The sequence below is a fragment of the Dromaius novaehollandiae genome, chromosome 10 (assembly GCF_036370855.1).
Source record: "Dromaius novaehollandiae isolate bDroNov1 chromosome 10, bDroNov1.hap1, whole genome shotgun sequence".
Taxonomy (NCBI): domain Eukaryota; kingdom Metazoa; phylum Chordata; class Aves; order Casuariiformes; family Dromaiidae; genus Dromaius; species Dromaius novaehollandiae.
This window is the reverse complement of record NC_088107.1, coordinates 20,168,254-20,195,669: the sequence shown is the minus strand read 5'-3', so window position 1 is coordinate 20,195,669 and position 27,416 is coordinate 20,168,254. Positions and strand designations below refer to the sequence as shown.

Below are 27,416 nucleotides of genomic sequence, written 5' to 3'. Positions count from 1 at the left end.
TTCCAGTTATGTAAAATAAAAAAGGAAATGCGAAGAGTAGGAAGTGCTAGTGCCTAGATGGTGCTAGTTCAGCATGTGCTGTATATTTAGCTAATAAGCAGAGCAGATACAAGCTGCAAGCAACAGATCCTTTTCCCTTGCATTGCCCTAAGTGTGAGCAATAGCAAACATCTTTCCTGTGCTGAAAACGGGAGAGAAGGGTGTGTAATATTACCTTGGTATCATCATGTGATACATTGTCCAGACATGAAGTTCTTGCTTTTTAAAGTTCGGTATATAGTAAATATGTGGTGGCTTTTTGTTAGAGTAAGTAATGCAGAAATTTGTCCTGCTTTTCATTTGAGGGGTGTGTTTGTTTTCTCTTCAAAAAGTTTTTGCAAAATGATCATCAACTGGAGGAAAAGACTGTCATGGTACTTGATTTGAATGTCTCTCTTATTTCCTTCCCATGTAATGCTGAGTACATTTTGGACTCCTAGTTGTAAATGGGGTTGGTAAAGCATGTAGGTGTGATGGAGTGGAGGGATTCTCCGGTGGGAAGTGAGGATGGAATGCCTTCACTCATATATTCTGAACAGCTGCTAGAAATGCAGTGAAGGAACAACTCCACTGCAACCCAACTTGTCTGTTCTGTTTTCTTAGTCAGCTTCTTGGATTTGACTTGTATGATTGGAGGATTGATGAAAGCAGCAGGCTAACTTCATTCTTCCATTTCTCAATCCAAATGTATGTTTGGTGCTAGTGTCAAGAGAAACATGCCTACTACTTTGTTTTGTGATAGCTAGTATTACCATTTCTCATTGTTCTGTAGAAGCGTCTGCTTTCGGTGCACAGTGACAAATTACGCCTTGGTGAACTCCGACTGCATCTCATGGCATCATCAGGGAGGATGTTTTCGGATGGCTCAATGGATATTAATGTTAAACTGAAGGCATGTACGCTGGATGATCTCAGAGACGGAGTTCAGAATGTGACTGCAAGGTAAATTTGAGTATATTAGAAATGAAAAAACTGCATGTAATTTCAGAGGGGAATATTTTTCTTTGTTGTATTCTTTACTTCACATGGGATTGATAACATTTAGGAAGACATTCAATTTTTGTCATATGGTGCACTAAACCAGTGGGTTATGTAATTTTAATAATGCTAAACAGATTTTTTTTGTGTTTCTGTCTATCTCCCAGATTATCCAAAACAAAAAATAAGTGGGAGGTTTGAGTATTCTGTTAAAATTGGGTAGAACAGCTGAGTAGAGCAAGCAGCTTTAGCTAGAGAATTCTATGCGCTGAAACTTTAGTCTGATTCTTATGTGCTGCATAGTCAGTTCCTTAACTGTAGCACACAAATTTCAATTTGAAATTACTCCTCTGTAGGAGAGAAGTCCATTCCCTCTTATTTCTGTAGAAAATGCTCATTCCTTATTTTTTTTTATAAATGACAGAGGGAGAAGTAATGAAACTACTTATGCAGCCTAGTTGTTCTACATCTATCTATAATGATATTTGAAATAATTCTTATTAAACTTATTTTCCAGAATGATAGACAAGAAGGATGACACAAATGATAGTTCTATGATAGATGTAAGCTACAAGCAGGATAAAAATGGAACTGAAGTAGTTGCTGTCCTTGATAAGCTCTATATATGTGCCAGTATGGAGTTTCTGTTGACAGTAGCGGATTTCTTCATTAACTCAATGCCAGCATCCTCAACTGAAAGATCTGCACAGCTCCAATTAAAGCATGTTGCCTCTGGGAAGTCAAAGCCAGAAAAAGGTTTGTAAAAGGGAAAAATAATAGTAAGTTTTACAAACCTTATACTGAAAATAGATTATTGAAAATTGCTTGCTATCAGACTTCAATTCTTTTATTTTTCACAATGTGTGAATTCACCATCGTCATGGATTATTCTAAGAAGTAATAGATCTAACCTTGTTAGGTAGCAGAGTGGCTTTCCAACAGAGATAAATACTGAAAATCGCTTATGCTAAACAGTATTTTTACTCATCTAATATTGTAAAGAAAGCATGCTTAGGGTAAGTGCCATGTGGCTAGTAGTTAAAGTTAAAGAACAGCTCACTTTTTAGATGCCAGTTGCAAAGAACGTCTTGACTCTTACTTCCACAGGCTGGGAAATTTGCAACTTTAGCCTATTATTTCAAAGCAATTATGGAAAAGAAGTTTTTGACTGAAACAAACTTCTGAGGGGTTTTTGTTTCTCTTTAACTGATTGCCATGCTCCCTTGACTTGTGGTCAAACCTAATCTGTGGGTTATGTCATCTGGCCTGCTTCCAGAAGCCCTCTCTTTCCTTTGGGAAACTTGGTAGAGCACTGGGAGCGAGCCGCAGGTACTCTGAATTGCCATAGTGATGTGAGCAGATCACTCTGCTTTTCTGTTGTTGGAGATGCACACAAGTCCTGTGATGAGGAAGAGACAGTCGGTACTTCAGAAAAATGGCACTTGGTGGACACTCGGGACTACATAAATTGCGTTGCCGGATGTAATCCATGGTGTCTGACTATCTCTGCTCTTTCTGTAGTGCACCAAGTCTCAACTTGGCACCTGTTACCTTGCTTATGTGCGATGTGCCAATGTTTCCAGGAATTATTAGGCTTAACCTATATAATGAGTCCCTGCATGCAGGAGGATCACACACCATTATACTGCTTATCACTGAGAATCAAAGTGGCTTCCTCAGCCCCAGGACATCACTAGGATAGAGCATTCTGCTCTTAAGTGGGATAAATAAAATATGATTCTGTTCTTTTGTTTGAAGACTGAGTGGATATTCAGACATGAAATTCCATACTGCTGATTTTGTTTCAATTAGTAAAACCTCACTCTAAGGAAGTTAGTTACTTTTGATAATGAACCAGAAGTTAATGGTTTCCATCTTGTCTTTGTACAGCCAATACTTAGACTGACCTCAATGTATATATTGAAGGAAACAGTTCCTTCTTGAAAAGACTTTTTACCAGTTTGCGGCTGTTTTCTGGAAACTGAGTCTCTAAGCATGTCTGAGACCAGACTTTACATATTCATATTTCCATAAGAATATTTCTGCAAGTGATGCAGAAATTTGATTTATGGAACATAATGTCCTGGTAAATAATTATGATAATAGGCCTAATTGTAGCATGGTGTTTCGGTTTCAGTAAAGAACTACAGTATTCCTACGCAGGATGAAACATTAGTTGTTAAATTTACACTTCTCAAAATTATGCACTCTTTTATACAGTGGGTTTTTTTTTCTTTTACTTTCACAGAAATACCGGTACGGTCAAATATGACAGTGAAAGCCGTGATCATGGATCCAGAAATTGTGTTTGTTGCAAATTTGACCAGTGCTGATGCCCCTGCCTTAAAAGTTTCCTTCCAGTGTGACTTTTCTCTGGCATCTGGAAAGCTTGCACAAAGGATGACAGCTCAAGTAAAGGACTTCAAAGTGTTGGCATGTGCCTTTCTCCGAGAAAAACAAGACAAGAGTGTTACTACGGTAAGAAAACTTGGTTTTTGCCCTGAGAAAAATAGTGAAAATTGTTGACAGGCATGTTCTTTAGCTGACATATCCATACCACTCAAAAAGTTCAGTTTCCTTCTAACTTTATTATGAGGGTAGGGAGGGACTATGCAGCAGCCATGTGCTGTTTAAAGATGAATCCTTTATCAGTATGCACAAGACTTAAGCTCGTAGAGCTTCATCCAAAACCTGTCTGTGCATTGGTACATTGAATGTAAGCTTCCTTAGTGAAGAAATTGCATAAGAGGTTTTTGAAGACTAAGAACACTTTTTTATATCTTTGTTTGCTGACTGTCAGTTTACTTGTTGCAGTAGAGTGTGGTGATCAGTGTAGCCATACACACATGGTCTGGAACATCATTTCCTTGTGTCAGGGAGCATTAAGCCACAAGGGTGGCCTGTGTGGTTCTTCTCACACATAATATTTTTCCTTACGCATTCAGTATGCTTAAGTATTCACTTTTATTTGATTATATCATCAGTGTATCTGTGTGTTGGATTTTTGCTTTTGTTTTTTTAAGCCTTATGTCAAAAACTTTTATTTCATTAGCTCTTTTAAATTTCTGGTACAAAAGAGCTTTTGTCTGAATTTGAATACTGGTATGAAACACAATAGCAATCTGTTACAACATTATAACATATGTTATAAGTAGTATTTTATGCAGCCTGCATCCTTTGGCCTATGGAATTAAAAAAATACAAGAGCATTAAGAAGGCTGGAATCCTCGGATTACCTTAATAATCAAATTAAATTTTTCACTCAGGTGTTACGACCATGTTCTTTGGTAATGGAAAATATGACACATGTCTCAGGGTTACAAACTGTGGTAGTAACAATAGAGGAACTTACTATAAAGGTAAGCAAAATTATATGTCTTTGGAAGAACAGTTGTGCCTCTCAAAGTAACTCTAGCTTGGGTTTTGAAATTTATACATTCCTATTCAAAGTTTTTATTTTCCCCATTAGTTTGATTCTGATAATAGGCACTCATGCTTCTCTATGTTGGAAAAATAATTATGTGTATGGCAACTCATTTCCCATTTTGGCAACCTATTGACAGAAAAAGAACAAATTTAATTCAGATTCCAGGCTTCCTCCTACCAGTGTCTTCTGGATTTATACTCCCCCCTGCACTTTCTCTTCAGAGACTTATAAACAGGAAAAATAGAACTACATATAGACAATATGAAGAGGTCAAAGTATCCATGTTGAGAAAATATGGAATGCTTTCTATAGTTAATGAAAATCTTAGTGCTTTTAAATGATGCAGGGTCCTGGTGGTTTGTGGGTGTGGGTTTGTGGGTTTTTTGCACATGTAGTTGCACTAGCTGCTTCACACAAGGGCATTTAAATTTAAGTCTATTAACTTAATTTCCAGGATGATATACAATGTAAAATACCATGTTCTTAATAGGCGAATTAATAAGCTAAGTGTATCTACAATAAAGGCCTTTTTGACTAAAATTAGATAGCTCTTCTTTAAAATGTTCACCAATTTGCATTTTTGATCTGAAAAGGAGATCAGTGGTGAAATCTTAAATTTGAAGCAATAGTACCTTGTATGCTTAAATGTACTGTTAATAGAGGTGGTGTTGTACATTACTCTGCAAATATGCTATTTTGGACATTTTGAGCTTCTTAAAAATTAACTGTAATATATTGATGCTTTACGGTGTAATAGGGAAAAGGTGGATATTGACAGCACTTATGGGACTGCCATATATCAATGAAAGTAAGATTCCAGCCAGAAAATACTGTTCTTGTGCCTCTGTGGAATTATGAGGGAGGAACTGGAAAAATAAAAAGTAGGAAATGAAAATAAGAGGAGGTCCATGAATGGATTCTGTTTCCTGATCTAGGAATCTAAGTTGCTTGAATCTTATGAGTGCCTTGTAATGCTGTGTATCTGTATAAAGACCCCCAGAGGTATTTGCCATTTCCATTTCCCCTGTATTTTACATTCTAATCAACTCTTTAAAAACATTTTGAGCTATGAGAGTTATTGTCGTCTTTTTCTTCCCTCTCAAGATCTCACCAATAATTCTCAATACTGTGATAACCATTATGGCTGCCATAAAACCAAAAACAACAGAGGAGGATTCTAGAGGAGCAGCTGAGGTTTCTGAAAATTTGTGGCAAGTAAAGCCTATCGATCAGTGCAATGCGTGGTTTCTTGGTGTGGATGTAGCCACTGAAGCAACAGAAACTTTTAAGGACCGTGAGCATATTCTGAAACAAGAGAAGTTTGACATTGTAGTGAAATCTTTTCAGATCACCTTGGAATGTGGCCTTGGACATCGTACTGTACCTTTATTGTTGGTAGAATCTGTATTTTCAGGTGTTCTTAAAAACTGGTCTTCGCTCATGGAGGCCACAGCTGATATGGCACTGGAGGTATGTGGAATCAAATTATTATCATTTTAAAACATTTCTTCACCTTTCATAATGTTTGAGTAACTTCATTTTTAGTAGGGTTTGTAAGTGCTAGATTGGTTTATGCTGTAATATTCTTAATTCTTTAGTACTCGGCAAGTATGATAGACTAACTATATATGTAGAAAAACTTTGCTATGCAATTGATAGCACTTCTTAATGGTGATCACTACTGTGGAATCCTCTTTGTTTCTCTAATATTTTTACATACTCATTCTTTGCTGTGTGAACAGGGAGCTTGGCCAAGTAGAATATTCATATTTAACTTTTTCTTGCTCTAGCATATCTAGCTAGTGTTCACTCTCTGCTCTAAATCTCTAAGTCTTGGATTGCACCAGTGCTGTATTTGTATTGCCACCGATTGCAACTCTTTTTCACCATGACATGGTAATTTCTTAGATGGGTTAGGCTGTGTAATTAGTCTCTCTTATGGAGGGGGTATGTTGAAGTTTCATATAAACAGTTATGAGCTGCTATGTATGATATAGGTTAACTACATTTTAGTCATATTCTGTCAGTTTACCAAATGGGCCCTGTATACTTCATTGTCTGTTGGATATGGAGATGGCCTTCTTTCCATTGCTAGACGTGCATGTCATGATGGAAGATATCAATATTTAAGTAAAAGATGCATTTCTAATCATATATATGAACCTGGGGAAGGAACTGTCCTCCCTAGAGGGAGGAGGCCTGAAGAAGATTGGAAGCTTGCTTCCAGAGCTATTTGTCTGGTCCACAGCTTCTCCTGTTCAGATTTGCAGTGATCAAAGGGAAATAGAAGCTGGGTGTGGACAATGAATTAGATGAATTGTTCCAGGCTAAGGAGTTCTTGCCCTAGCTGATTGTTATTTCATAGTATCATGAAAATACTTACAGCATTGATGTTCTTTCATCTAAAAGCTGTTTTCACAGGCACCATAGTAGATAGTAGAGATTGAATTATACTAGTAAAGATGTGAAACAAAGTTAGAGAAGTTCCAGGTTGTCCGGTCCTGTTTCTCTAAAAATAAGTCAGATAACATAAAATGATGTCACTTAAGAAAAATGTATGATATATTATACTTTTGTGTGAGTATTAATTTTTGAAGACTTTAAAAATGAATATTAGGCCACTGAAATTTGAAATCAAGATTGAGAAAAGGCCATTTTTGATGGTACAAAAGTGACTAGCTGCCATAGGAGGGAGCTTAGTTCTTTATTTTTAGATGCCATATTTAGTTTTGGTTCTTTCTTTAGGTTCACTATTACAATGAAATTTATGCAGTTTGGGAGCCTCTTATTGAACGAATTGAAGGAGGGCGGAAGCAATGGAGTTTAAAGCTGGAAGTATGTAAAAATACTTGAAACTCTGAAATATTCATTGTGAATAGACAGCTAATATGCTAATAGTTTTATGTAGTACAACATTTCAAATGCTGTTCCTTTGGGGGAGTTGTGCAATTTGACATGGAAAAATTCAGTCTATAGACATGTTAAGGTTTTTCTGAATAATGTTGTTTATTCACTGCATGCACAAAATGAAGCATGTAGTCAGCCATCCAGAGTGGGAAGAAAATAATTTCAGTATTGGTATAAACTTTCCATGTTGCTGATAAGTTCACATATTGGATATTTTATAGATTTAGAAGGTAAAGTAGGTTTTTCTTTGCTTTGGACAAATTTCACATCTAGGTAAACCTTTTTCCTATTTTAACATAGGAGAACATAGTTCCTTTTATGCATAGCTGCCTAATGAAATTTTCATTTTAGATGAAGACTAACCCTGTCCAAGAGAGAAGTCTGATGCCTGGGGATGATTTTATTGTTCTTCCTGAGCCACAAACAGCAGTTAACATCTCTTCGATGGATACAATGAATATAACGATATCCAAAAGTTGTCTTGCTGTTTTTGATACTTTAGCCAAGGTAACCCTGACAGGCAGAAGGTGCTGAATTATTTGGCTTTTGAAGAACTTTCTGTGCTGCCAGTCACAAGTCACTGATTGTTCTGCAGCCCTGACAAAGGTTGTGTAGTGGGAAGGAGGAGGTGGACTGATAGTCCTTTAGGGTTAGCAAAAAAGCAATGTTGGCTTTTGAAAGAAGGCCATTCCTGTGTTAGGAGAACATGTGCTTATGCAGGGCTTGGGGGGTGGGGGGGAAGGGAAGGACATTTTTCTTTGAGTATGTCAGAAAATAGATTGTAGGAAATAACTGTGTTTCTTGGAGCATTTAATTTTCGTTTAGTCTACTGCTTAACCTCCTGCTTGTAGGACTGTTCCTTAATAGAATGCAATAGAAAAGCTTAGTTTTGGGGATCGGCCTTCAAACGGAGGAAGTGGAATGTCCAGTATGTTTAAAAAATATATATATATTTTTTTTCTTTTTTCCTGTGTCTGTAGGAATGCTTATGAGTGTCCTAGATTATATTTCTCCTTTTTTGTAGGGAGGGGAATTTTTGGTAACTGAATCAAGCTATTTATATAGAATGTGACTTATGTACATTTATTTTTGTAATTCTAAATGAGCATCAGTTCTGTAAGAAAGTGAGAGAAAGAGTAAATTCTCTATGGAAATATAGTTTATGCTTTTTTGCACCGTTTCATATGGCTTTGTGTAATAACGGTGTTGGATAGCAGAAGTTGTGGTTGAGGATGAAGTATGTGCTTAGTAAATGTGCTTGGGCCTTCTGTGTCCCAGATCTTTTAGTTTTCTTCTATAATCCAACAATCAAAAAAAAAAAATTCCCTATGAGGTGCATGAACACTTGTTGTGGTATCAACATTTGCTGCAAGTTGCAAAAGAAAAATGAAATCTTTTGGAAGTAACCTGCAGTCTCCTGAAATACCACTATGCAAAGCATAGGTGCTACAGCATATGTAACTCTTTTTTTATTCAAAATAATATTTTCTTGGCACTTTCTTTTAAAGCCTTACATTCATGTTGCGGCTATTTGCATTTTACATTTTTATATATGTTCTTCATTACAGGCATTTTCAGAAGGGACTGCATCCACATTTGACTACTCCTTTAAAGACTCAGCTCCTTTCATAGTGAAAAATGCCCTAGGTGTTCCTCTCCAAGTGCTTCCTAGCTCTAATTTTCGGATAGTTGATTCAGTTGAAAAGGGAAACATGAACAAAGTAGAAATTGGTCAGAACATGGAATTGGAATACTCTGGTTTTGAACCTCTTCAACGAGGAAAGTTGTCTGCGTTGCACCGACAGGAGAGCTCCATCTTCTCTTTAAATTTAGGTATTGTGCTGGGGAACGTTGTATGTTATGATAGTGTTTAGGATGGGGAAAATGGGAGAGTCAGCATGGTAATCCGTAGGTTAAATTCAGTGTGATCAAAATTCAGGTGAAGTACATTCTGTGATGAAACTACTTCTGACTACTGACAGGAAAGAAAAAAAAAAAACAAAAAAACACTTTTTAAGTCAGCCACTATTGGACTTCTTATAAGGAAGTAAAATTCCTTCTCTGCAATTTTTCCAGAGACTGAAAAGTCCAATTTTTACTTTCCCATTGGGGGAAAAAAAAAAAGAAGAAAAAAAAAAAAGAAAAAAAAAGTAATGTTCTCTACTGGGGTCATTGATAGACCGTATTACAGACTCAAGGAACATAGGCATGTAGTTTCCCTCTCCTTTTAAATAGGATTTTCATTCCTGTTCATCCCTTCTAATACTCTTTTTATTTCTGTAGTTAGTCACTTAATTGAGAGCAGTTATGATTTTTCGGTGTTTTCAGCTTTGCTAGAAAATATTCCTAGGAGACTAGGATGTGGTAACTCCTAGTACATAATCTTACTGTTTTTTCCTTTTCCATCCCATCCTATATGGAAGTATTGGGCTGCGATACCAAAATTACGTTCTCTGTTGCAACTCTTCACTCACCCAAAAATTACTTAAGTGTAATGTTTGGTGTACTTATCATGCTATGTGTAAATAACAATCTGAAGTTAAGGAAAGTAAAGGTCTTCAGAGTGATCTGCCCTTACAGCTTTCCTTCTCTTTTCCCTTGCATTCAAATACCATTTCAAGTTACTTTTGCTAGAGGGCAACTTTGCTGGTTGTTATTGGATTTAGAGAATCTTAAGTATTGCTCAAATCTTTAAAACAGTAATCCGATTTGTAAGTGTTGCTCATAATCGAGACTTTTTTTTTTTATGGATTAGAAATTCAAGGATATAAAGAGGTGGTAAACATTCCCATAGCCAAACCAGGTCGTCGACTGTATAACATAAGAAATCTTGTTGATCGTTCAGACTCTGTCCTTGTACAGATAGATGCTACGGAAGGAAATAAAGTTATTACTGTACGGTCTCCTCTGCAGGTAAAAAAAACAAAAAAAAAACCCCCAAAACAAAAAAACAAAAAACCCTCCCCCCACAAAAAAACCCAAATACCCAAAAGCAGTGTTCTGTCAATGAGTGACTTTTGTTTTTATTTCTTAATGCACTTCTTTGAGATCATCCTTTTCCAAAAAGCTGCCTAATGTAAATGATACTTAATGTATCTTGTGTATGTGCTTTTCCCTGAGAAATAATTAAGATTGTGGGCTTTTTGGTTTTTTGGGGGGGAGAATTGTTTTGTTTGTTTGTGTTCTAATTTTTGCTTTCATTATATCCTCATCCTTGAGGTTGGAATATGTACCTTTTATGTGATGTGATATTTTAAGCAGGTTTTTCAATTCATGGAATTTAAAAGGAGCATAGTCTTTTCATGCTTGCGTATGGTTTTCCTTCAAAATTATATCTCTTACTATTTAAGGCAAGTGTAAGTCTGTTTCTGGAGAAGCTTAATTAAATCTACTAATGTTTTTTTCCTAGTTGCTATTCATACTTTTTTCTTTAGAAATTTGTATAATACAAATGTAATCTAACTTATGCATTTTTATCATAGATCAAGAACCATTTCTCCATCCCATTCATAATCTATAAATTGGCTAGAGACTCCAGACTGCTGGAGCCCATTGGCATATCTAAGCCAGAAGAGGAATTTCATGTTCCTTTACATTCTTACAGGTACACTTTCCGTATTATATAGGACACTTCATTATGAGACTGATATACAAATGCGGCATTACTGCGAAAGCTTAGATGGGCACTTGGAACTGTTTTTTCCTGACTGTGGCTAATAAAAAACAAATGTTACCTTCATTAGGTAGTTGTTCAGTATGCTGCACAAGCCCTCCAGAATGTTAGCAATTACTTTCAAATGGATGAAGTTCCTTGTCGATGGAAAACTATTTTGTGTACTGTTGACCTGTCCTCTCTCCGTAGGTGTCATCTATATATTCAACCAACGGGAATGTTAGAAGGTCAGTTCAAAGAGTCCACAACTTACATTGTTTGGAGGGAAGAGCTACATCGGAGCAATGAAGTAAAATGCTTGTTACAGTGTCCATCTACCGAGACAAATTTCTTGCCTCTAATAGTCAGCACAACAGCTGTACCTGATCAGCTGAATTTTATTTCAACTTGTGGAGAAGAGTGGGATCCTGCTTACATTATCCACCTTTACCCTACACTGACTGTGAGGAACCTTCTGCCATACTCATTGAGGTATTTACTTGAGGTAGGATATATTTCGGTTTTATTTTTAAAGCCTTTACTTGATTTTTAAATAAGATTGCATCTATTTAAATGGGAAGGTGAAGGTACTGTAGAAGATATTGAATGCTGCCTGATGTATTTTCTGTTATAGCTGAGTCACTTGATGGATTAGTTTGTGCGATTTGGGGGAATTAACTGCTATTTCTTTGGGTACACCGTGCCAGTTTTGCTTTGCTCCTGAAAAAAGAATCCTGTACTGGATAGGACTTTTTCTTTTACACCTTTCCAAGATCCTGTTCATGTTCTGCAAGATAGCTTTTGGCTCTAAAGGAGAGGCATAAGGAAAAGTGCCTGAGCTATCTGGAACTCATTTCTTCCACAAAAACACAACTTCTCTCCATTCTGGCATTGACTCTTTATTGAAGACTATTGTGAGATCTCACTTGCCTAGATCATAGAAGAATTCTTTGCAAGATGCTATGCAGAATTTTTCCCCTTCTGTCAGTATCTTCAGTATCTAGTATTTCTTTCTCTATGAAAGCTGAGTGATTTTCACTAAATAGAAAAGGAGTGCAGATTTAGAACCACCATCCTAATTTGTTGTGTTTTGTCCTGCTCATATAATTAGCTGTGGCTTTCATTTAAATCTGCCTTTCACTTGTGCGCAGAACAGTAATGGCAGTATTTCCAAAGTGGCAGAATGTAGAACAGGTGGTTGCCTTGAATGAGGAGCCAGAAAATAGTGGCTCAGCTCTAATTCTGAAGTCACTGTATTTGCAGGCAGATATTGTGCTAATGGTATTCATATCCTTTAACTGATCAAGCCTGGTCACTGCTGAATACAAAATCAATTTCTCAGTAAAAATTAGGAAAGCCATTGTTCTGGGATGCTGCTCCCTGAGGAGAGCTGGGTTACCAAACAGCATGTCCCAGCAGTCGGGGTTTCCTGCCCTGTATATTCTTAATGTGAAAAGTCTCTGCCGTGAATCTGCAGAACAACCAAATTCAGTGCTGCACCTAATATCATTAGTATATAAATGAAAACTCATGGCTGAAATCTATTGAAAAACATGGAGGAGGGAGGGAACAGACAGTGGATGTATTGGAACCAGATTGTCTTTCTGAAATCCAGAATCGTTTTTACTGTCCTGCAAGAAAAGTGCTGTTGATCTGAAATTTTTCATAAGATCAGGCTCAAATAAAAGTGACTAGGTATTTGGATACATGGTACTGAAATACCTGAAACATGTACGTCCTGCAAGAGAAGAATAAAATGCTGCTTTGTGAACACCTAAATTACATTAAAATACATTAAAAACTTAATTCTCCCCTTTTAATTTTATTACAGGGAACAGCAGAAGCTCGTGAATTGCCAGAAGGGAGTGCTGCAGATGTTTTTCATTCAAGAATCAATGGCGAATTAATGGAGCTTGTATTGATAAAATATCAAGGCAAAAACTGGAATGGACATCTTAAAATTCGTGATGGGATGCCTGAATTTTTTTCAGTGTGTTTCACATCACATTCTGCAGAATTGATGACAGTGGATATTTCCATACATATCAGGCGAACTGGAAGCCGTATGATCTTGTCTGTGTTCAGTCCTTATTGGCTAATCAACAAGACTTCCCGTATTCTCCAGTATCGAGCTGAAGATACTCATGTGAAGCATCCAGCAGATTACAGAGATATTGTTTTGTTCTCCTTTAAGAAGAAAAATATTTTTAGTAAAAATAAGGTATGCTTATTTTGGGTGGCCTTTTTTGTTGTTTTTAAAATCCTCTTTTGAAGAAAAGAACTAAGCTGTATTTCTTATTCCCCTTCTCCTGCCTGAGGCTTCTTGTAATATAATCTTTCCCAGACCTCAAACACAGACCAATAAGCCAAAATGAGAATAGTGAGACTACGTGCTTAAGCTTATCTTAACTTACAGAAGGTTTTAAAAGCATTTAAATGTCTTCTAAATACCACTAGATATGTGGAAAAAATTGTACTCCATAATGCATGAGCCATAAAATTAAAGTGAATTTATTGGAATATTTAAAATGTGGTCCTTTTTTGTGTATAGATCCAGTTGTGTATTTCGACTAGCACTTGGTCCAGTAGCTTTTCCCTTGATACAGTAGGAAGCTATGGATGCGTGAGATGTGCAGCTAATAACATGGATTATCTGGTAAGATATTCCTTCTGTAGCTTGTGAAGTTTTCTTGGGGTATTTTTGGCTTGAGTAGTTGTGGCTGTGGCTGTTTTGCACTTTCTGAGTTGCTTTTAAATTACTCAAATATGTAATGTTAAGGGTAATGATTTTTATGCCACAGCTACTCAGTCTGCTTCCTGCTGAGAATTAGTTTGACTCACTGGGAAGCTTCAGTGTAATCTGGAAATGTGTGTTTATATAACAATTAAGTATCTATTATTCAGCTGTTCAAAAATACGCTAGTGAACTCATGTAGTAGATATAAGAATTCACATTCAAAATTCATAATTGTTTACATGTGTTTAGACCCTCATTCAGCAGCCTTCTCTAAGATGAGGTCTCCCAAGACTAAAAACACAGTTGGTAACAGTGTGCACATACATGGGGAGTTTTGATCCCATATATTCTCTAACTGATCTCTGATGATATAATCACTGACTGTTGCCTTGGTTTATTTTAGAGAGGTTCTAGTTGAATTTACTCTCCTAAATTGGTTTAAAAAAGGGGGGGGGGGTGAGAAGAAAAGCTACAGCTGAAACTTTTTGTTTTGTTTTGTTTTGTTTTAAACCACTGTGTTGGGCTGTGTTGCATACTTCCCTGTGTTATACTACATACTGTTTGGTCCCCTTACTGCAAGTATTCAGAACCAGGGAGTTGTGTGCTAGCCTTTGTAATCGCGGTAATGTTGGCTTTGCTTTTCCTCCTTCCTGGCTTTTCTCTTAAGCTTGCCTATGCTGTTATGTTTGTCCTCTTTGATTGATCAACCTGTCCTTGTTCAACAGGTTGGAGTTAGCATCAAAATAAGTAGTTTTAACCTTACCAGGATAGTTACGTTCACTCCATTCTACACAATAGCAAACAAATCTTCTCTGGAACTGGAAGTTGGTGAAATTGGTCCTGGTGGCTCTTTTCCAACTAATAAATGGAATTATATCTCAACTTCAGAGGTAATGTTTCAATTTTATACCTTTGGATGCTTTCAGAGACAAATAGCTGGTCCCTAGCTGTCACTCAAGAAAATAAGTTCTGTAGGCACACTCATTCCTCATGGCCTGATGCAGCTGCTTCACATATCTCAGGGCAACTTGAACTACACAGGCTGCCTGTGGTGGTAACTGATTCCAGTTTTTCAGTTGAGTTAACGGACTAGACAGATGAGATGTCTATCAGTAGATATTGGGGTAAGAGCTAAGGCATTTGAAATACTTTTAGTCACTCAAGACTATTTATTTTACTACTGTCTTACTAAACTGAACATATATGAACTATTAAAGTCATACATATTTCCTGCTTTCCAGTGTCTTCCGTTTTGGCCTGAGAACTCATCTGGTGAACTGTGTGTAAGAGTAGTTGGCTATGAAAGCCCATCCAAACCATTCCTGTTTAAAACCCAGGACAATGGTACACTGCTGAAGCTGGAAGAATTGGTGAGACACTGACTTTGTGTGGTCTGTTCCTATGCTTCATTTTAGCTTTGTGGTGTCTCTAAGATAGTCAGGATTAAAGCTTTGTGCTTTAACATCTGGTGCACTGCACTGAAGTTCAGTTGCATAAAAAAGGTTGTGAATCAAAGTTTGTCGCATTCTTAATATTTTTCACAGTTGTCTGAAGCAGTCAAGATGATTGTTTGACAAGCTTATAGGAAGCTGGACAGCTCTACTGATAATAAATTAAAAATGGTATACTACAGCTGTAACATCTGTTCTTCTGCAGAGAGTATTTCTTATGTGCGTTCAAAATTCTTAAATGGTCAACCTAAAATGCAGTCTCTCTTTTGTTTTCTTGATAAGCTAATGCATGTTAAAGATACAAAACTAATGGCTAAAATATCATATTATTGGATTAGTAAAAATTTTAATTCAGAATTCGACTTAGCATTAGGGAGCATGTATGTGAGCATAACATGTTCAAAAAGTTTTTGGAGATAACAATGATCATAATTAGCTGAAATATAAATGGCTGTGAAGGTGAGCTAGCTCTCCAATTTTGAAGCAATTTGAAAAAAAAGTTTTTTCTGAACAAGATGTCATCAGTTATCTGGAGTTCAGTTGGTGCACTGAATATTACAATTTTTTTTTCCTTTACTATTCTAAAATAGTAGATGGCTCAGCTTTGCAGGAAAATCCTTTCTAGACCCACATATAATGAATCTTCTTACTACTGCATAGAGTACTAAACATAATTTCTCATCTCTTTGATTTGAGCTGGAATCTCTTAAGATCATATTTTTCAAAGGCAAATGAGTCCCCTCCCACCTCCACCCCAGCCTTACAGCATAGCAAAAAAGTCAATTTACCTTGGTAGACAAGCATTTGAGAAGGATATCCAAAGAGACTATCCAAAAGAAAAAAGCACAAGGTAGCTCCTCTGTACAAGCAAGTTAGAAAAATCAGGCATCTTCTCAGATACCCAGCAGGAGAGCAGATCTTAGGAGGTTCTTGAAAATACATTGGAAGAAAGCAGGATCTTGAAAGCCATTGAAAATAGTACTTAACGTGATTTGATTAGAGATCATCAAGACTTTTCTACTCAGTGATCAGTTTGTTAGTATGATGTTGCTATATTTGTCATCCCTTTTAAAACTCTAGTACAGTGGTTTAGAGTATCTTTTAGTTTTCGAGGATTTTGCAGGCAATTGCTGTTCTTAAATATAACTTTTGGTTTTGTAATAAAAAGTGAAGAGAATGTCTGCTTATAGTCTTTACTGGACTTGGCCAAATATTTAAAGTAATTTCAAAAAATGTTAGTATCTAATTCTTAGAAGCCAGTTTTGTTTTAATTTAAGTATACTTTTTCAATTAAATCTACATATAGTTTGTGAATGTTACTAATGTCTTAAGCCAATGACCACTGAGTTTGAACTTCGTTTAAAAAAACAAAACAAAACAAAACATGCATACTGTTGCTAATGTGGAATGCTTCCTTTTTTCACTTGTAAGACTGATCTAAAAATAATGAGTTAGTCTGTTCTAATTTGAATTTGTGCATAGGACAAATATTGAACTCTCTCCAACAGAACGGAGGCTTACTGGTGGATGTGAACGTTTCTGAACACTCTACTCTCATAAGCTTCTCAGATTACCATGAGGGAGCTGCTCCAGCTCTTATTGTTAACCACACTTCATGGGACTCTCTCAGATATAAACAGAGGTATGTGAAGTAAAGACTTCACCCTCTTGTCGTTTAACTAGCAGGTATCCATTGTGAGGGAAGTAGTTGTTTTTTACTATTATGTTAATGGGGGGCAGGGAACCTGCCCCCTTTTCTTTATCATGCTCTTTCAGTGATGTATTTTATGCCTGCTTTTAAGCAGTCTTATAAGTTTGAGGAAGTAGGGTAAAGCAGGTATATAGTTCCTGGTTTGCCAGGAGCCCAGCTGCTGCTGGGGTCATTGGGACCCCGTAGCTTAGGCCCTCCATGCCTCTCTGCAGGAGGTTGGAGGGGTGGAAGGTATAGCGCTGTTGTCTTGTGCAGTGGCTTGCACCACTGTATATTAGGGGTGTTAAAGCACTGGTCTTAAAAACAGTGAAAGCTGTCATCTAATTCCTTTTTTTTAACCTGCAGTGGAATACAAGAGGAAATGGAGTTGAAACCAAAGCAAGTATGCCTGTTTGCATGGACAGATCCAACTAAAACAAGAAAATTGACTTGGATCTACTCCCAAAATTTTGGTGAACATGACCTACTTAAGGTACGTCTCAAAAGAAGAGAAGTAAATACCGAACCAATTTAGGACTGTAAAAAGCCCAAAATGATCTGGGACAGTGTTTCTCCGGTAAGCTCACATCTGCGCCTTATCTTGTAGGACATTTTTGGGCCTACTTTCAAGTAGAATGATTTTAGGTTTTTAGATTACTGTAACTGGAGGACTGGACATAATCTCCAGCCTGTGTGTTCACTATGATAATCTTGGATATGAAGGAAGGACAGAGTGCAAGAGCTGTACCAATATCTAAGTGGCACACCAAATGAATTAATTTGCTGATTTTGCAGTAGTGCTGCATTTAGCTGAAGTATATCCCTAAAGTCAGAGTGAAATCCTGACTGTTGTGACTCTAGCCTTCTAGGTGAAATAGTTGCATTGTAGATAATTGCTAGAGTCTTTCACTAAGAGCCGTTTCAGTGTTTGTAGCTCATGCAGTATTAAAATAGGGAAACATATGAAGTAGAGGCAAGAGAAAAAGGGTCAAGGTAGAAAACGAGTGGAGGAAAGAGAGAAACTATAACTAGATGCAGTAAGTATTTTGTAAAGTAATGGGGGAGCCAGCATTGATGGGGGAAGCCTTTTCCTACTTGGGTGGAATGTAGGCTAAGTGAAGCCCCGTGGGTCTGGCTCTAAGTAACAGCCCACTCACACTGTTTGCTGAACTCTGAATTCTTCAGAGGTGGCTTGGTTTTTCTCAATTCAATGCCTAGTCAACAGAAGAACCAAACTAATAACTTAAGCTAGAGAGAGGAAAGGAAGATTTTTCTACGGTAATATTGGAAAGAGACTTAATTTCTCCCAGCTGAGCTCTGGCAGTTACCCAATTACACTGTCCATTCCACTGTATAAACACTTTGTAGAATTTTTTACGTTCATTTTAAAATGTTTAAAGTTTGCACTGAAGCTGATTTCCTCTGTATATCATTATGGTTACATTCATGATTACTTGGGGCTTTTGAAAAAAAGGTTTTATATATCTCAACTTTGCCTCACAATTATATTAACAAATAAGAATTCCTTGCATTTTAATCATTGTCTGATTTTACTATTTAGTTGTTTATAATTTAATGACTTCTTCCCTCACCACCCAGGTTTCTAAGTCTCTTATTTTGCTGCGGAGGCTGTTGTTTCCTAATTAGCTCCAATATTCTTCTCATCCACAAATATTGCTGGAATGCCTAATCTTAAAGACCTCCCCCCTTCCCCCTTTACATACCTTCCCCCCCCCCCCCCCCCAAAAAAAAACCCCAAACAACAAAAAAAACTTGTTCCCAGTATTTGGGATACAAGATGCCACCCAATCAATATGATGCAATAAACTGAACTAACAAGAAAAATTATGCGAATTCTGTTTTATATGTGTGCCAGTAAAGTTGTTTGTTTATTTACACACAGCAACATCATGGACCTACTCCTGTAATACACCTATATATATTTTTTTTCAATACAGGATGAATGTGGCCAATTTGCTTACAATGCAAATACTCAGATACACTGGGTGTCTTTCCTGGATGGACGCCAAAGAGTGCTGCTTTTCACTGATGATGTCGCATTAGTTTCCAAAGCACGACAAGCAGAAGAGCTGGAGCAACCTGATCAAGAAATAAACTTGTCAATACATAGTCTTGGACTTTCTCTTGTTAACAATGAAAATAAAAAAGAAATCTCTTACATAGGGATTACTAGGTACTGCACAGAGAAACCTAAATATTCCTTTGAATAATCAAAATTTCACAACATATTATAATTTTTGCAGTATAGTTGAGTTGATGGGAAGCTCTTTCAAGTGAAGTTAATATAATTGAAATATTTTAAGTAAAATTGAATTTTGCCTTTTTTCCTGTTGTACAATTTGAATAAATAGGGTTAACTGTCTCTTTTCATACCTTTTACTAGGAAGTATATAATAGGTTTTTCCAAGTCTGCAAAATGAGGATAAGATTTTTGCATGGTTTGTATGCATAAGAAAGTTCTAAGTGTTTGGATCTGTTTGGGGTTTTATTGTTTGTTTGTTTTAATCTTTGACCTCATTATGTCTTGCAGTTCTGGTGTTGTTTGGGAGCTGAAACCCAGACAGAAGTGGAAACCATTTAGTCAAAAGCAAATAGACCTTTTGGAACAAGGGTATCAAAAGTATCTGTGTAAAAGTGATCCAGGTTGGCATAAGCTAGACAACAACACTGAAGTATGTTTTGAGTTTCACTATTTAAATGAATATAGAACTTGCGCAACAGTCAACATACTTTCTCTTTTGCTAATTAAGAATAGATGACATGTTAAAAGAAATACAAAACAAAGAGCAAAATTTATGGGAATGGTTTCACACTTTACATGGTAGAATATTCTAAGTATTGGGGTATTCCCCACTCAGACTTTTATTATTAAGCAGCAGTCTCCAAGACTTTAGCATCTATGGTAGAAAAGTTTACTTAAAATCTGTGTGTTAAACCTTTATTCCAGGTGATGTAAGTTAGGTTCTATGCTGAAATTTTGTTTCGAGTTTCTTGTGAGTAATTCCCATAACTTATAAAGGAGCCTGTAGCCTTGCAAGAATCTTGAAATTAATACACTTGTCTGAGCTCTTTCAATCGTTAATGATGCGTACCTGTATTCCAAGCACAGGTTACTTCAGGCGTTGAAATGCCTGAGTAAAATAAAGTATGATTTAGAAAACAAGGTGATTATGATACTATAAAATACTTAATTTAAAAACCATATATACCATTACCTGTATAAATACTTAGGTTTTGTACATCTCATTTTGCATTTGAAGTATGTGGTAGCAAGAACATACAGCTGTAAGTCACTGTATTTGACTCAGAATACCTGATGGCTCTTTTGCTTTGCTTCTCCTAACTCGAATATGTTTCAGGATCATGGTAAAATAGTCAGCTTCACGAAAATATCTTCAATTATGCCTGTATGACATATAATTTATTAAGAGATTTTTACTAAGAAGACACAGAGGTTCTCCGTTAAAACAGCTAAAATTGCATGACATGCTCATCAAAACAGCTTGTGAGGTTTTTTCTTTCCACACAAATAATTGACTCGAGTAATTCAGTAGCCATGTGATCATGAAATAATGAAAACTTGAGGTTTTATTTACTATTCTATTTACTAGTAGTGTAACATTTTATTATTTTTCCTCAGAGTTGCGTTAAACTATATATCAGCTCTTCTTTGCTATGTTTCCAGGTGAATTTTAGTAAGATGCCAATGGAAATGCGTTGCCCAGTCAGATGCAGCATCCGACGTAACTTCCTATCAGGAATTCGGGTTGAATTCAAACAGTCACCTCATCAAAGAAGCTTACGGGCTCAATTGTATTGGCTGCAGGTATTGTCTTTCATCATGTTCTATAAACTGAAGGGACACTTGAAAGTTCTTATTTTTTTCTAATGTATAGGAAGAGGCATTTCTAAATGTAATACATGTGACACTCAGCCCTCTGGTATCAGGATAGCAGAAGTGCTATGGATGGTCATGGGTGGCAAAAATACTGCAGAACGGCCAGCTGGGGTTTTGTAATTAGTATGGAAAAAATTCCCCTGCATTGATTAATGGAAAGTAGAGCACTATTTTGTATGTAATCATGTAACATCTTATTCTAGCTAGTGTATCTAGAGGTACATAGATCTTTAGTATAAGAACTAGCAGATCAAAATGAAAAGTATTATGCAGAGTAGTTATTAGAAGTACAGTCTCTGTAGAGTTCTGGAAATGTGAAGAAATAACTGTACAGTAAAAAACATTTTTTATAAAAATAAGGTACTTTTTCTCTTTTTTGAAAAAGAATGACTTTTACTACTTTGAACACAGGAAGAAATTCTGTGTGCTTAGTGTAAAAGATTTTTAAACTACTATTTACCCTGGTTACATGAGCTTAGTGCCTTTGAATCTTAATCATGGGCAAAAGTGGAATGGCCAAAATACTATTAAGTAAAAGTATTTTCTCATGTTCTGTAAGACTGAAAACCAAGGATTTGTTGAGAAGTAAGTCTTAGAAGGGAGGTTGCTAATATTTCTGCAAAGAACCTTTTCAATGTTTAAAAAAAAAAAAAAAGGAAAAGCAAATGGAGAATGCCAGATATATTCAGAATTTTATTCCAGATTATGAACTCGTAGGTATTGTTTCAGTGAAGACTACAATTAAATGCATGATTATAGTCAGTTTTTCTTGAGTGGCATTCCATTAAAATTAAACTAAGTCTAAAAATCTAGTGCATTTGTTAAGACGCTTAATTCAAAGCTGCAGAAAATCTTTTGCATCATCATTGTTTGGTTTCATGTGTTAATAGTTTAGTGCAATGTGAGCCAAAATTGTATTAAAATCTTAATAAAATGCTGTGTTAGATCTCCCTAGTATGCCACTGTGCAATTTCAAATTTGAATACAAAATCTGTGTGTTGGACTAAACAGGCTTCCATGGCAGCTGTACTTTATTTGAACCTATCATGAAGATGTTTTGAAGATGCTTTAAAAGTATCTTAGGAAACTTCTAATCAGGCAACACTTCTGTTTCGTGGTACCTTTAGTATCTTAGTGTTTTAGCCTTAGTAATGCTAAGGACCTGCTATTTGCAAATCTTAAAGATTTCTTTGAAGCCACTGAGGCAGTGCTTCCCAGAGCCTCTGTGGCAGTTTTTTTTCTGATATTGTTCTCATAGTGTATGCAAGACAATACCATTCCTGTATGGATGTTATCATGGCCTTGCAAACCCTGATAGTGTTTCTGTAGCAGGGGTTCATGGGAAGCAAGTACCACTGGCATGAAGATCCCCCCTCTTTTTTGGTGTTTATTTGTCTCTCCTTTTTTTTAAGTTTTAGTTTATGTAAGAGAAAACCAAACATAGTGCAGAGGAAAGTAGATAAGTCATTTAAATATTCAAAAATAGTATCCAATAATATATTTGCACAGAAGCTGAACAACCAATTAATGTGCAACATTTACACCTCATTAGCATATTCCAGTCAGTGCTGATAGCATTGATATATATGCAGAAATAACCAATACTGAGTCTGAACAGATCCCAGTACTAGGGAAAAAGCACGGTGGAAAAAATCATAATCCTCCTCCTCCTCTTCACTGCTTGCTCCACTTCAGAGAGCCCCTAGAAGAGGGTGCTCATCATGCTGTTCCTGGTCAGCCTTGGGGAAAGTGTCCCTTTCCCTTCCCCCCGCCCCCCGCCTTTAGTTTTTATTTTCCCCTAAAGGTAACTTTGCTATCACAGTTGATGTGTACTGTCAGCTACAGACCCTCTAATAAATCTTTGTGCATGTGAACCTGTCTCAGCATCCCTTGTGCAACACTTTCAGCCATCTGACCTTTTATAACTAAACAAATAACATCCTAAAATAATTTCTGCGTAATCTTCCTCACCTTTTCTCCTTCCCCTCAGATGAATGATTTTCTGCTTGAACACAATCTGTAAACAAATTTCTCAAGCCTTCTAAAATGGAAATGGTCTTTAATTATTGTGTCATTAAAATATTGCTCTATTATGTGATGATTTTTTAGGTTGATAATCAGTTACCAGGATCAATGTTTCCTGTCGTATTTCACCCTGTAGCCCCTCCCAAGTCAATTGTTTTGGATTCAGGTAAAGTGAAAGCTTTTAATGGTCACAAATATATTGAACTTTGAAGTAGTAATGTAACAGTTTCTTCATATATATATGTATATATGGTTTTTTTTTTGCACTTTTTTTAATTTAGAGCCAAAACCATTCATTGACATCAGCATCATCACTAGATTCAATGAATACAGCAAAGTACTGCAGTTCAAGTGAGTTTAAATTTGTGTTCTAATGCAATTTTAGAGATTTAACCCTTTTTTTTTTTTTTTTTTTTTTTAAATGAGTCTTATTCAAAAGGCCAAGTTTTCCTATCCAGTTACTCATGAAATCAGTTGTTTGGGTTGAGTTTTAAACATCTTCAGTGGAAAAGCATCCCTCTAAAGGGAACTTTTTTTCCTAGAAAGTAAAGACTGATCAGGTAAAGGCACTGTTATGAAAGTTTTTCAGCCGTCAGAAATGATGTCCATCTTGCATCAGAGTTGCATGCTTGCCTGTTTGCTCTACAGGGCTGGATGCACTTAGTGCTCTAACAACAGGCAGTGCATATAGTCTCTAAAGCAGCCAAATATATTATGTTTCACCGTGAAATGTATGTTCTTTATTTAACGTGTCTGTCTTACGCTATAAAATTAGACAAAATCATTTTTACTGAAGGCTTATAGTGCAAGTATTTGTACTGAAGTGATATGGGTATAATATTTGAAGATGGTGAATTTTAATAAAATAAATAATAATACTTATAATACTGTTATAGAATGATATCTGTGGAACATGTTGAATCATAGTATGTAAAGGCAGGAAGTATTTGGTGATGGCTAATGCTTTTTAGGTAAATTATCAAAGTGTCATAAGATACAAATCTACAGTGAAGTAGTATTTAACTTTATGTGGCTGCTAGGCCCCCAATTGTAAATAGAATTGATACTGTAGATCATAAGTCTTATTATGCAGTATTGCACTACAACACTTTGAAAACATAGCATAATGTGGTATTTAAGTTAAACTTGTACATGTATAGGCTGTTCCTTTTCTTCCCTGTTAGATACTTCATGGTTCTTATCCAGGAAATGGCACTGAAAATTGATCAAGGATTTTTAGGAGCACTTAATGAACTTTTCACTCCATCTACAGACCCAGAAGCTGAAAGACAAAGGGTAATGTATGGGAGAAGCTGATTTTGCCGGAATAGGTCCTTTATGGTAACATCAGTGTGATGTTTTGAATATTTCAGTTTAAATGAGTGAGTATTGCATTTGATAACAGTGATTAAAGGGATGTACCAGGATGATTCTCAGCAAAACATCAGGATTACTATTAAACACTGGGTTCCGACATTAGTAATGTACAAGTTTGATTAACTAGTACTTGCGTATGTGTAACTGTTGTCTGCTTTTTTCATGTTCCGTTATTTGTTTGATGGCACAATTGTTTCAGCTGTGGCTATAAAGTGTTAAGCATGGTGAATGAAATAAGGTTTGGATATATAGAGTGGTTTAATGTCTGTCCTTTTAACTAGTAGTCTACAGTGTGCATAAGATCTCTTGCTTTTTGTCTTTAGAGAGAAGGGACTGATTTTTATAACTTCAAACTAAAAGTTTTTCTTTTCTCTCTTCCTCCCCCTCCCCCATTTTTTGTATGAAACCAGTCTAAATTAATTCAGCAGGACGTAGATGCACTTAACACTGAGCTAATGGAATCTTCCCTAACAGACTTGTCAACGTTCAGCTTCTTTGAGCATTTTCATATTTCTCCAATTAAGGTATGTGGTAGAGAAGCTTTGGGTTAATAAAACACTTGGTATCAATGATCTCTTAATTTCTTGTGGTGGTGGTTATAAATATATACTATATTACTATTAAATACTACTATATTACTATAAATTATAGTAAATGCTCTCTTAGATCAGCTTTTTGGTTATGGAGTCCTTTATGCTGTCTTCATGGTGGGAATTTTCTGTGTTCTCTAGAATTCGATACTAAAGTCAACTAAGAAAGTTTTCTATCGTAAGTACAACTAGTGTACCTAGAGTACAGAGACTTAATCGTTGCTATCTTAAAGGGAGGATCCAATGAGTATAGTAATGAGAAAAGCTAGATAAATGAACATTCAAGGCTTAAATATCCAAGTAATGTATGAAATCATAATAAAATACAGTTTCATAGGCTTGATTTCATTTTTCTTGAACCATTTATGTTTCTTGGAGCAAGGGAAAAAGATCATCAGTAACTATACGCTACTCTGAATCAACAGAATGCCTCCCCTAACTCCCCCAAACTGAGTAAGAATTTAGAAGAGCAAAAACAACTTATTTCTGTTTGCTATCACAGAATTGCCTTACTGAACGTATGGAAGACAGACGTAACTCCCCAAACAGATGGTTAAACTGTGGCACTCTTTTTTTTTTTTTTAAAAAGTTGTACTGACTTTACTAGATTTCTATTCTGTTAGTGAACACTTGGATCAGATTTGTTGTATTTTTTCCTAATGTGATTGTGCTTAGAAACTTATAAGAAGGTGAAGACAGGGAAAACACTGGTAGAACAAGACACTGTTGTGATGTCTTAACATCATTCTCTGGCTAGTCTGATTATAGCTGTTGAAGTAATGCTTATAACTTTAAGTCCATCTTATATCTTTGACATGTCTAGGCATATTGCTTGCTAAGTACAGGAAAAGACTTCTTTCTCTCCTATTTTTTCCTTAATTCGCTGACTCATCCAAACATACCAAGCACTAGATATTGGGAAGACTCAGAAATAGCTACATGGCTTATTGAAAAACAAACAAACAAAACATGGTGAATCTTGAAAAATGTCAAATTTTGTAGGTTTATTGCTATGCCCTCTTTTGAGAGAGTGTAAAGGCAGAGTATCAGTTCTGGTGGTGAGCAAAGAAAAAGGAAAATCATTTCCTACTGCCTTGCTTAAGAAAAGTGTGTGGATTTGTTCTAAAAAGTCTTGCAATACTAAACATTTATTCCTGTTCTATAGTGTTAATGCAGTTATCTGGAATTTGTACAAAATATGTGATTAGTTGCAAAAATATGTACTAGGCTAGTTAAGTAAATGAGAATTCAAAATTTAACTTGAATTTGTAATTCAACTCCACCAATTTAATGCTACTTCTGTTGTTGTCTAGATAGAAGTATACAGATGTAGTTGTAACAGAAGTTAAACTTTTTAGAGTAATTTGAGACTTCTGTGGAATATAAATAAATAAATGTTACCCAAATAACATCATTGTGAATTCAGGTGTGTTTGTTCAAATTGTACAGTTCCTCCAAGCAAATTAGCAGCTATACTTCCCACTGTTTCACCACTGTTTTTACACATGCACACAACCTGTCTTTTTAAACATTTCTGTTTTGATAGTTGCATTTGAGTCTGTCTCTGGCTTCTGGTGGAGAAGCATCAGATAAGGGTGAAGAAATGATAGCTATCCATTCTCTGAATTTGCTGTTGAAAAGTATTGGAGCTACTCTGACAGATGTGGATGATCTTATTTTCAAGTAAGCTAATATAGTTTAAAAAAAATATTTTAAATCTATTACACCCTTAATAACTGGGTCTATATAAAACTTTGCTGACTTAAACTAATATAAAGTGGTAGAGCCTTTGGGGAATGGGAGGGATGCAGGAAAGATGTGGTTTGTGTATGTTTTCAAGGAAATAGGGTTTCAGGGTCGTCCAAGGAGAGAAGAGCTAGTTGAAAAGAGGAAGAGTATCTATAATGAAGCCTTGATTAATTGTCTTTCAGACTTGCTTTCTTTGAAATTAAATATCAGTTCTACAAGAGAGACCAACTGATGAAGAGAGTTGTTAGACATTATAGTGAACAAGTAAGTTCATTTAGTCAAGCCTCCGCGTGAATTTCTGAGTAAATATCTTCTGGAATGTTGAAAATAGGGAATAAAAGGGAAATAACACTAAAAGCTATTAATTTTTTTCTTACATTCATGGTATCAAAGTATGAATCTTGTGGCACAGTACTGAAATATGAATACATAGTTCTCCGGCAAATGGGTTTAAGTAGTTGTTTCTGTTCTTTCTATTTATATATTTCTTCACTACAGTATTCTAGTGGAGTTATTCATACATATCCTTGCATCTTTTGCCTAAGCTAGTCTTCAGTCCAGCAGGAATACCTGAGTAGTCTAATATTTTACTTGGGTACTCATTAAAAAAATCCACCAGGTTTTAAGTCTAACCTGGAAATACATGTAACAGCAGTTAATAGCTCTGTTCTTGTTTTTGCTTTTTTACTTAGCTCCTGAAACAGATGTATGTTCTTGTACTTGGGTTAGATGTTCTTGGAAATCCATTTGGGTTAATCAGAGGTTTGTCTGAGGGAGTTGAAGCTTTCTTCTATGAGCCTGTCCAGGTATGACTTCCATGAATCTTCAGCCGTGTATGAGTGGTAGGGTGATTTGAATATACAAGTAGAGTTGTA

The 27,416-nt window shown here is 36.1% G+C and overlaps 1 protein-coding gene across 3 annotated transcripts in view; it reads left to right on the top strand.

Moving 5' to 3' along the window:
* VPS13C (vacuolar protein sorting 13 homolog C) overlaps nt 1–27,416 on the top strand; it is a 101,451-nt gene that overhangs the window by 55,045 nt on the left and 18,990 nt on the right. For all 3 annotated transcript variants that reach the window (XM_064517508.1, XM_064517507.1, XM_064517506.1), the window contains 27 exons: nt 812–981; nt 1,535–1,773; nt 3,266–3,495; nt 4,284–4,376; nt 5,549–5,914; nt 7,190–7,279; nt 7,703–7,858; nt 8,920–9,184; nt 10,107–10,264; nt 10,834–10,955; nt 11,214–11,508; nt 12,835–13,224; nt 13,555–13,659; nt 14,466–14,630; nt 14,982–15,110; nt 16,700–16,833; nt 17,248–17,374; nt 18,840–19,075; nt 19,433–19,574; nt 20,588–20,728; nt 22,910–22,991; nt 23,107–23,176; nt 24,010–24,121; nt 24,613–24,726; nt 26,339–26,475; nt 26,724–26,805; nt 27,234–27,347. In XM_064517508.1, coding sequence (XP_064373578.1) covers nt 812–981; nt 1,535–1,773; nt 3,266–3,495; nt 4,284–4,376; nt 5,549–5,914; nt 7,190–7,279; nt 7,703–7,858; nt 8,920–9,184; nt 10,107–10,264; nt 10,834–10,955; nt 11,214–11,508; nt 12,835–13,224; nt 13,555–13,659; nt 14,466–14,630; nt 14,982–15,110; nt 16,700–16,833; nt 17,248–17,374; nt 18,840–19,075; nt 19,433–19,574; nt 20,588–20,728; nt 22,910–22,991; nt 23,107–23,176; nt 24,010–24,121; nt 24,613–24,726; nt 26,339–26,475; nt 26,724–26,805; nt 27,234–27,347 — 4,464 coding nt within the window. The remainder of the gene's footprint in view (nt 1–811; nt 982–1,534; nt 1,774–3,265; nt 3,496–4,283; nt 4,377–5,548; nt 5,915–7,189; nt 7,280–7,702; nt 7,859–8,919; nt 9,185–10,106; nt 10,265–10,833; nt 10,956–11,213; nt 11,509–12,834; nt 13,225–13,554; nt 13,660–14,465; nt 14,631–14,981; nt 15,111–16,699; nt 16,834–17,247; nt 17,375–18,839; nt 19,076–19,432; nt 19,575–20,587; nt 20,729–22,909; nt 22,992–23,106; nt 23,177–24,009; nt 24,122–24,612; nt 24,727–26,338; nt 26,476–26,723; nt 26,806–27,233; nt 27,348–27,416) is intronic.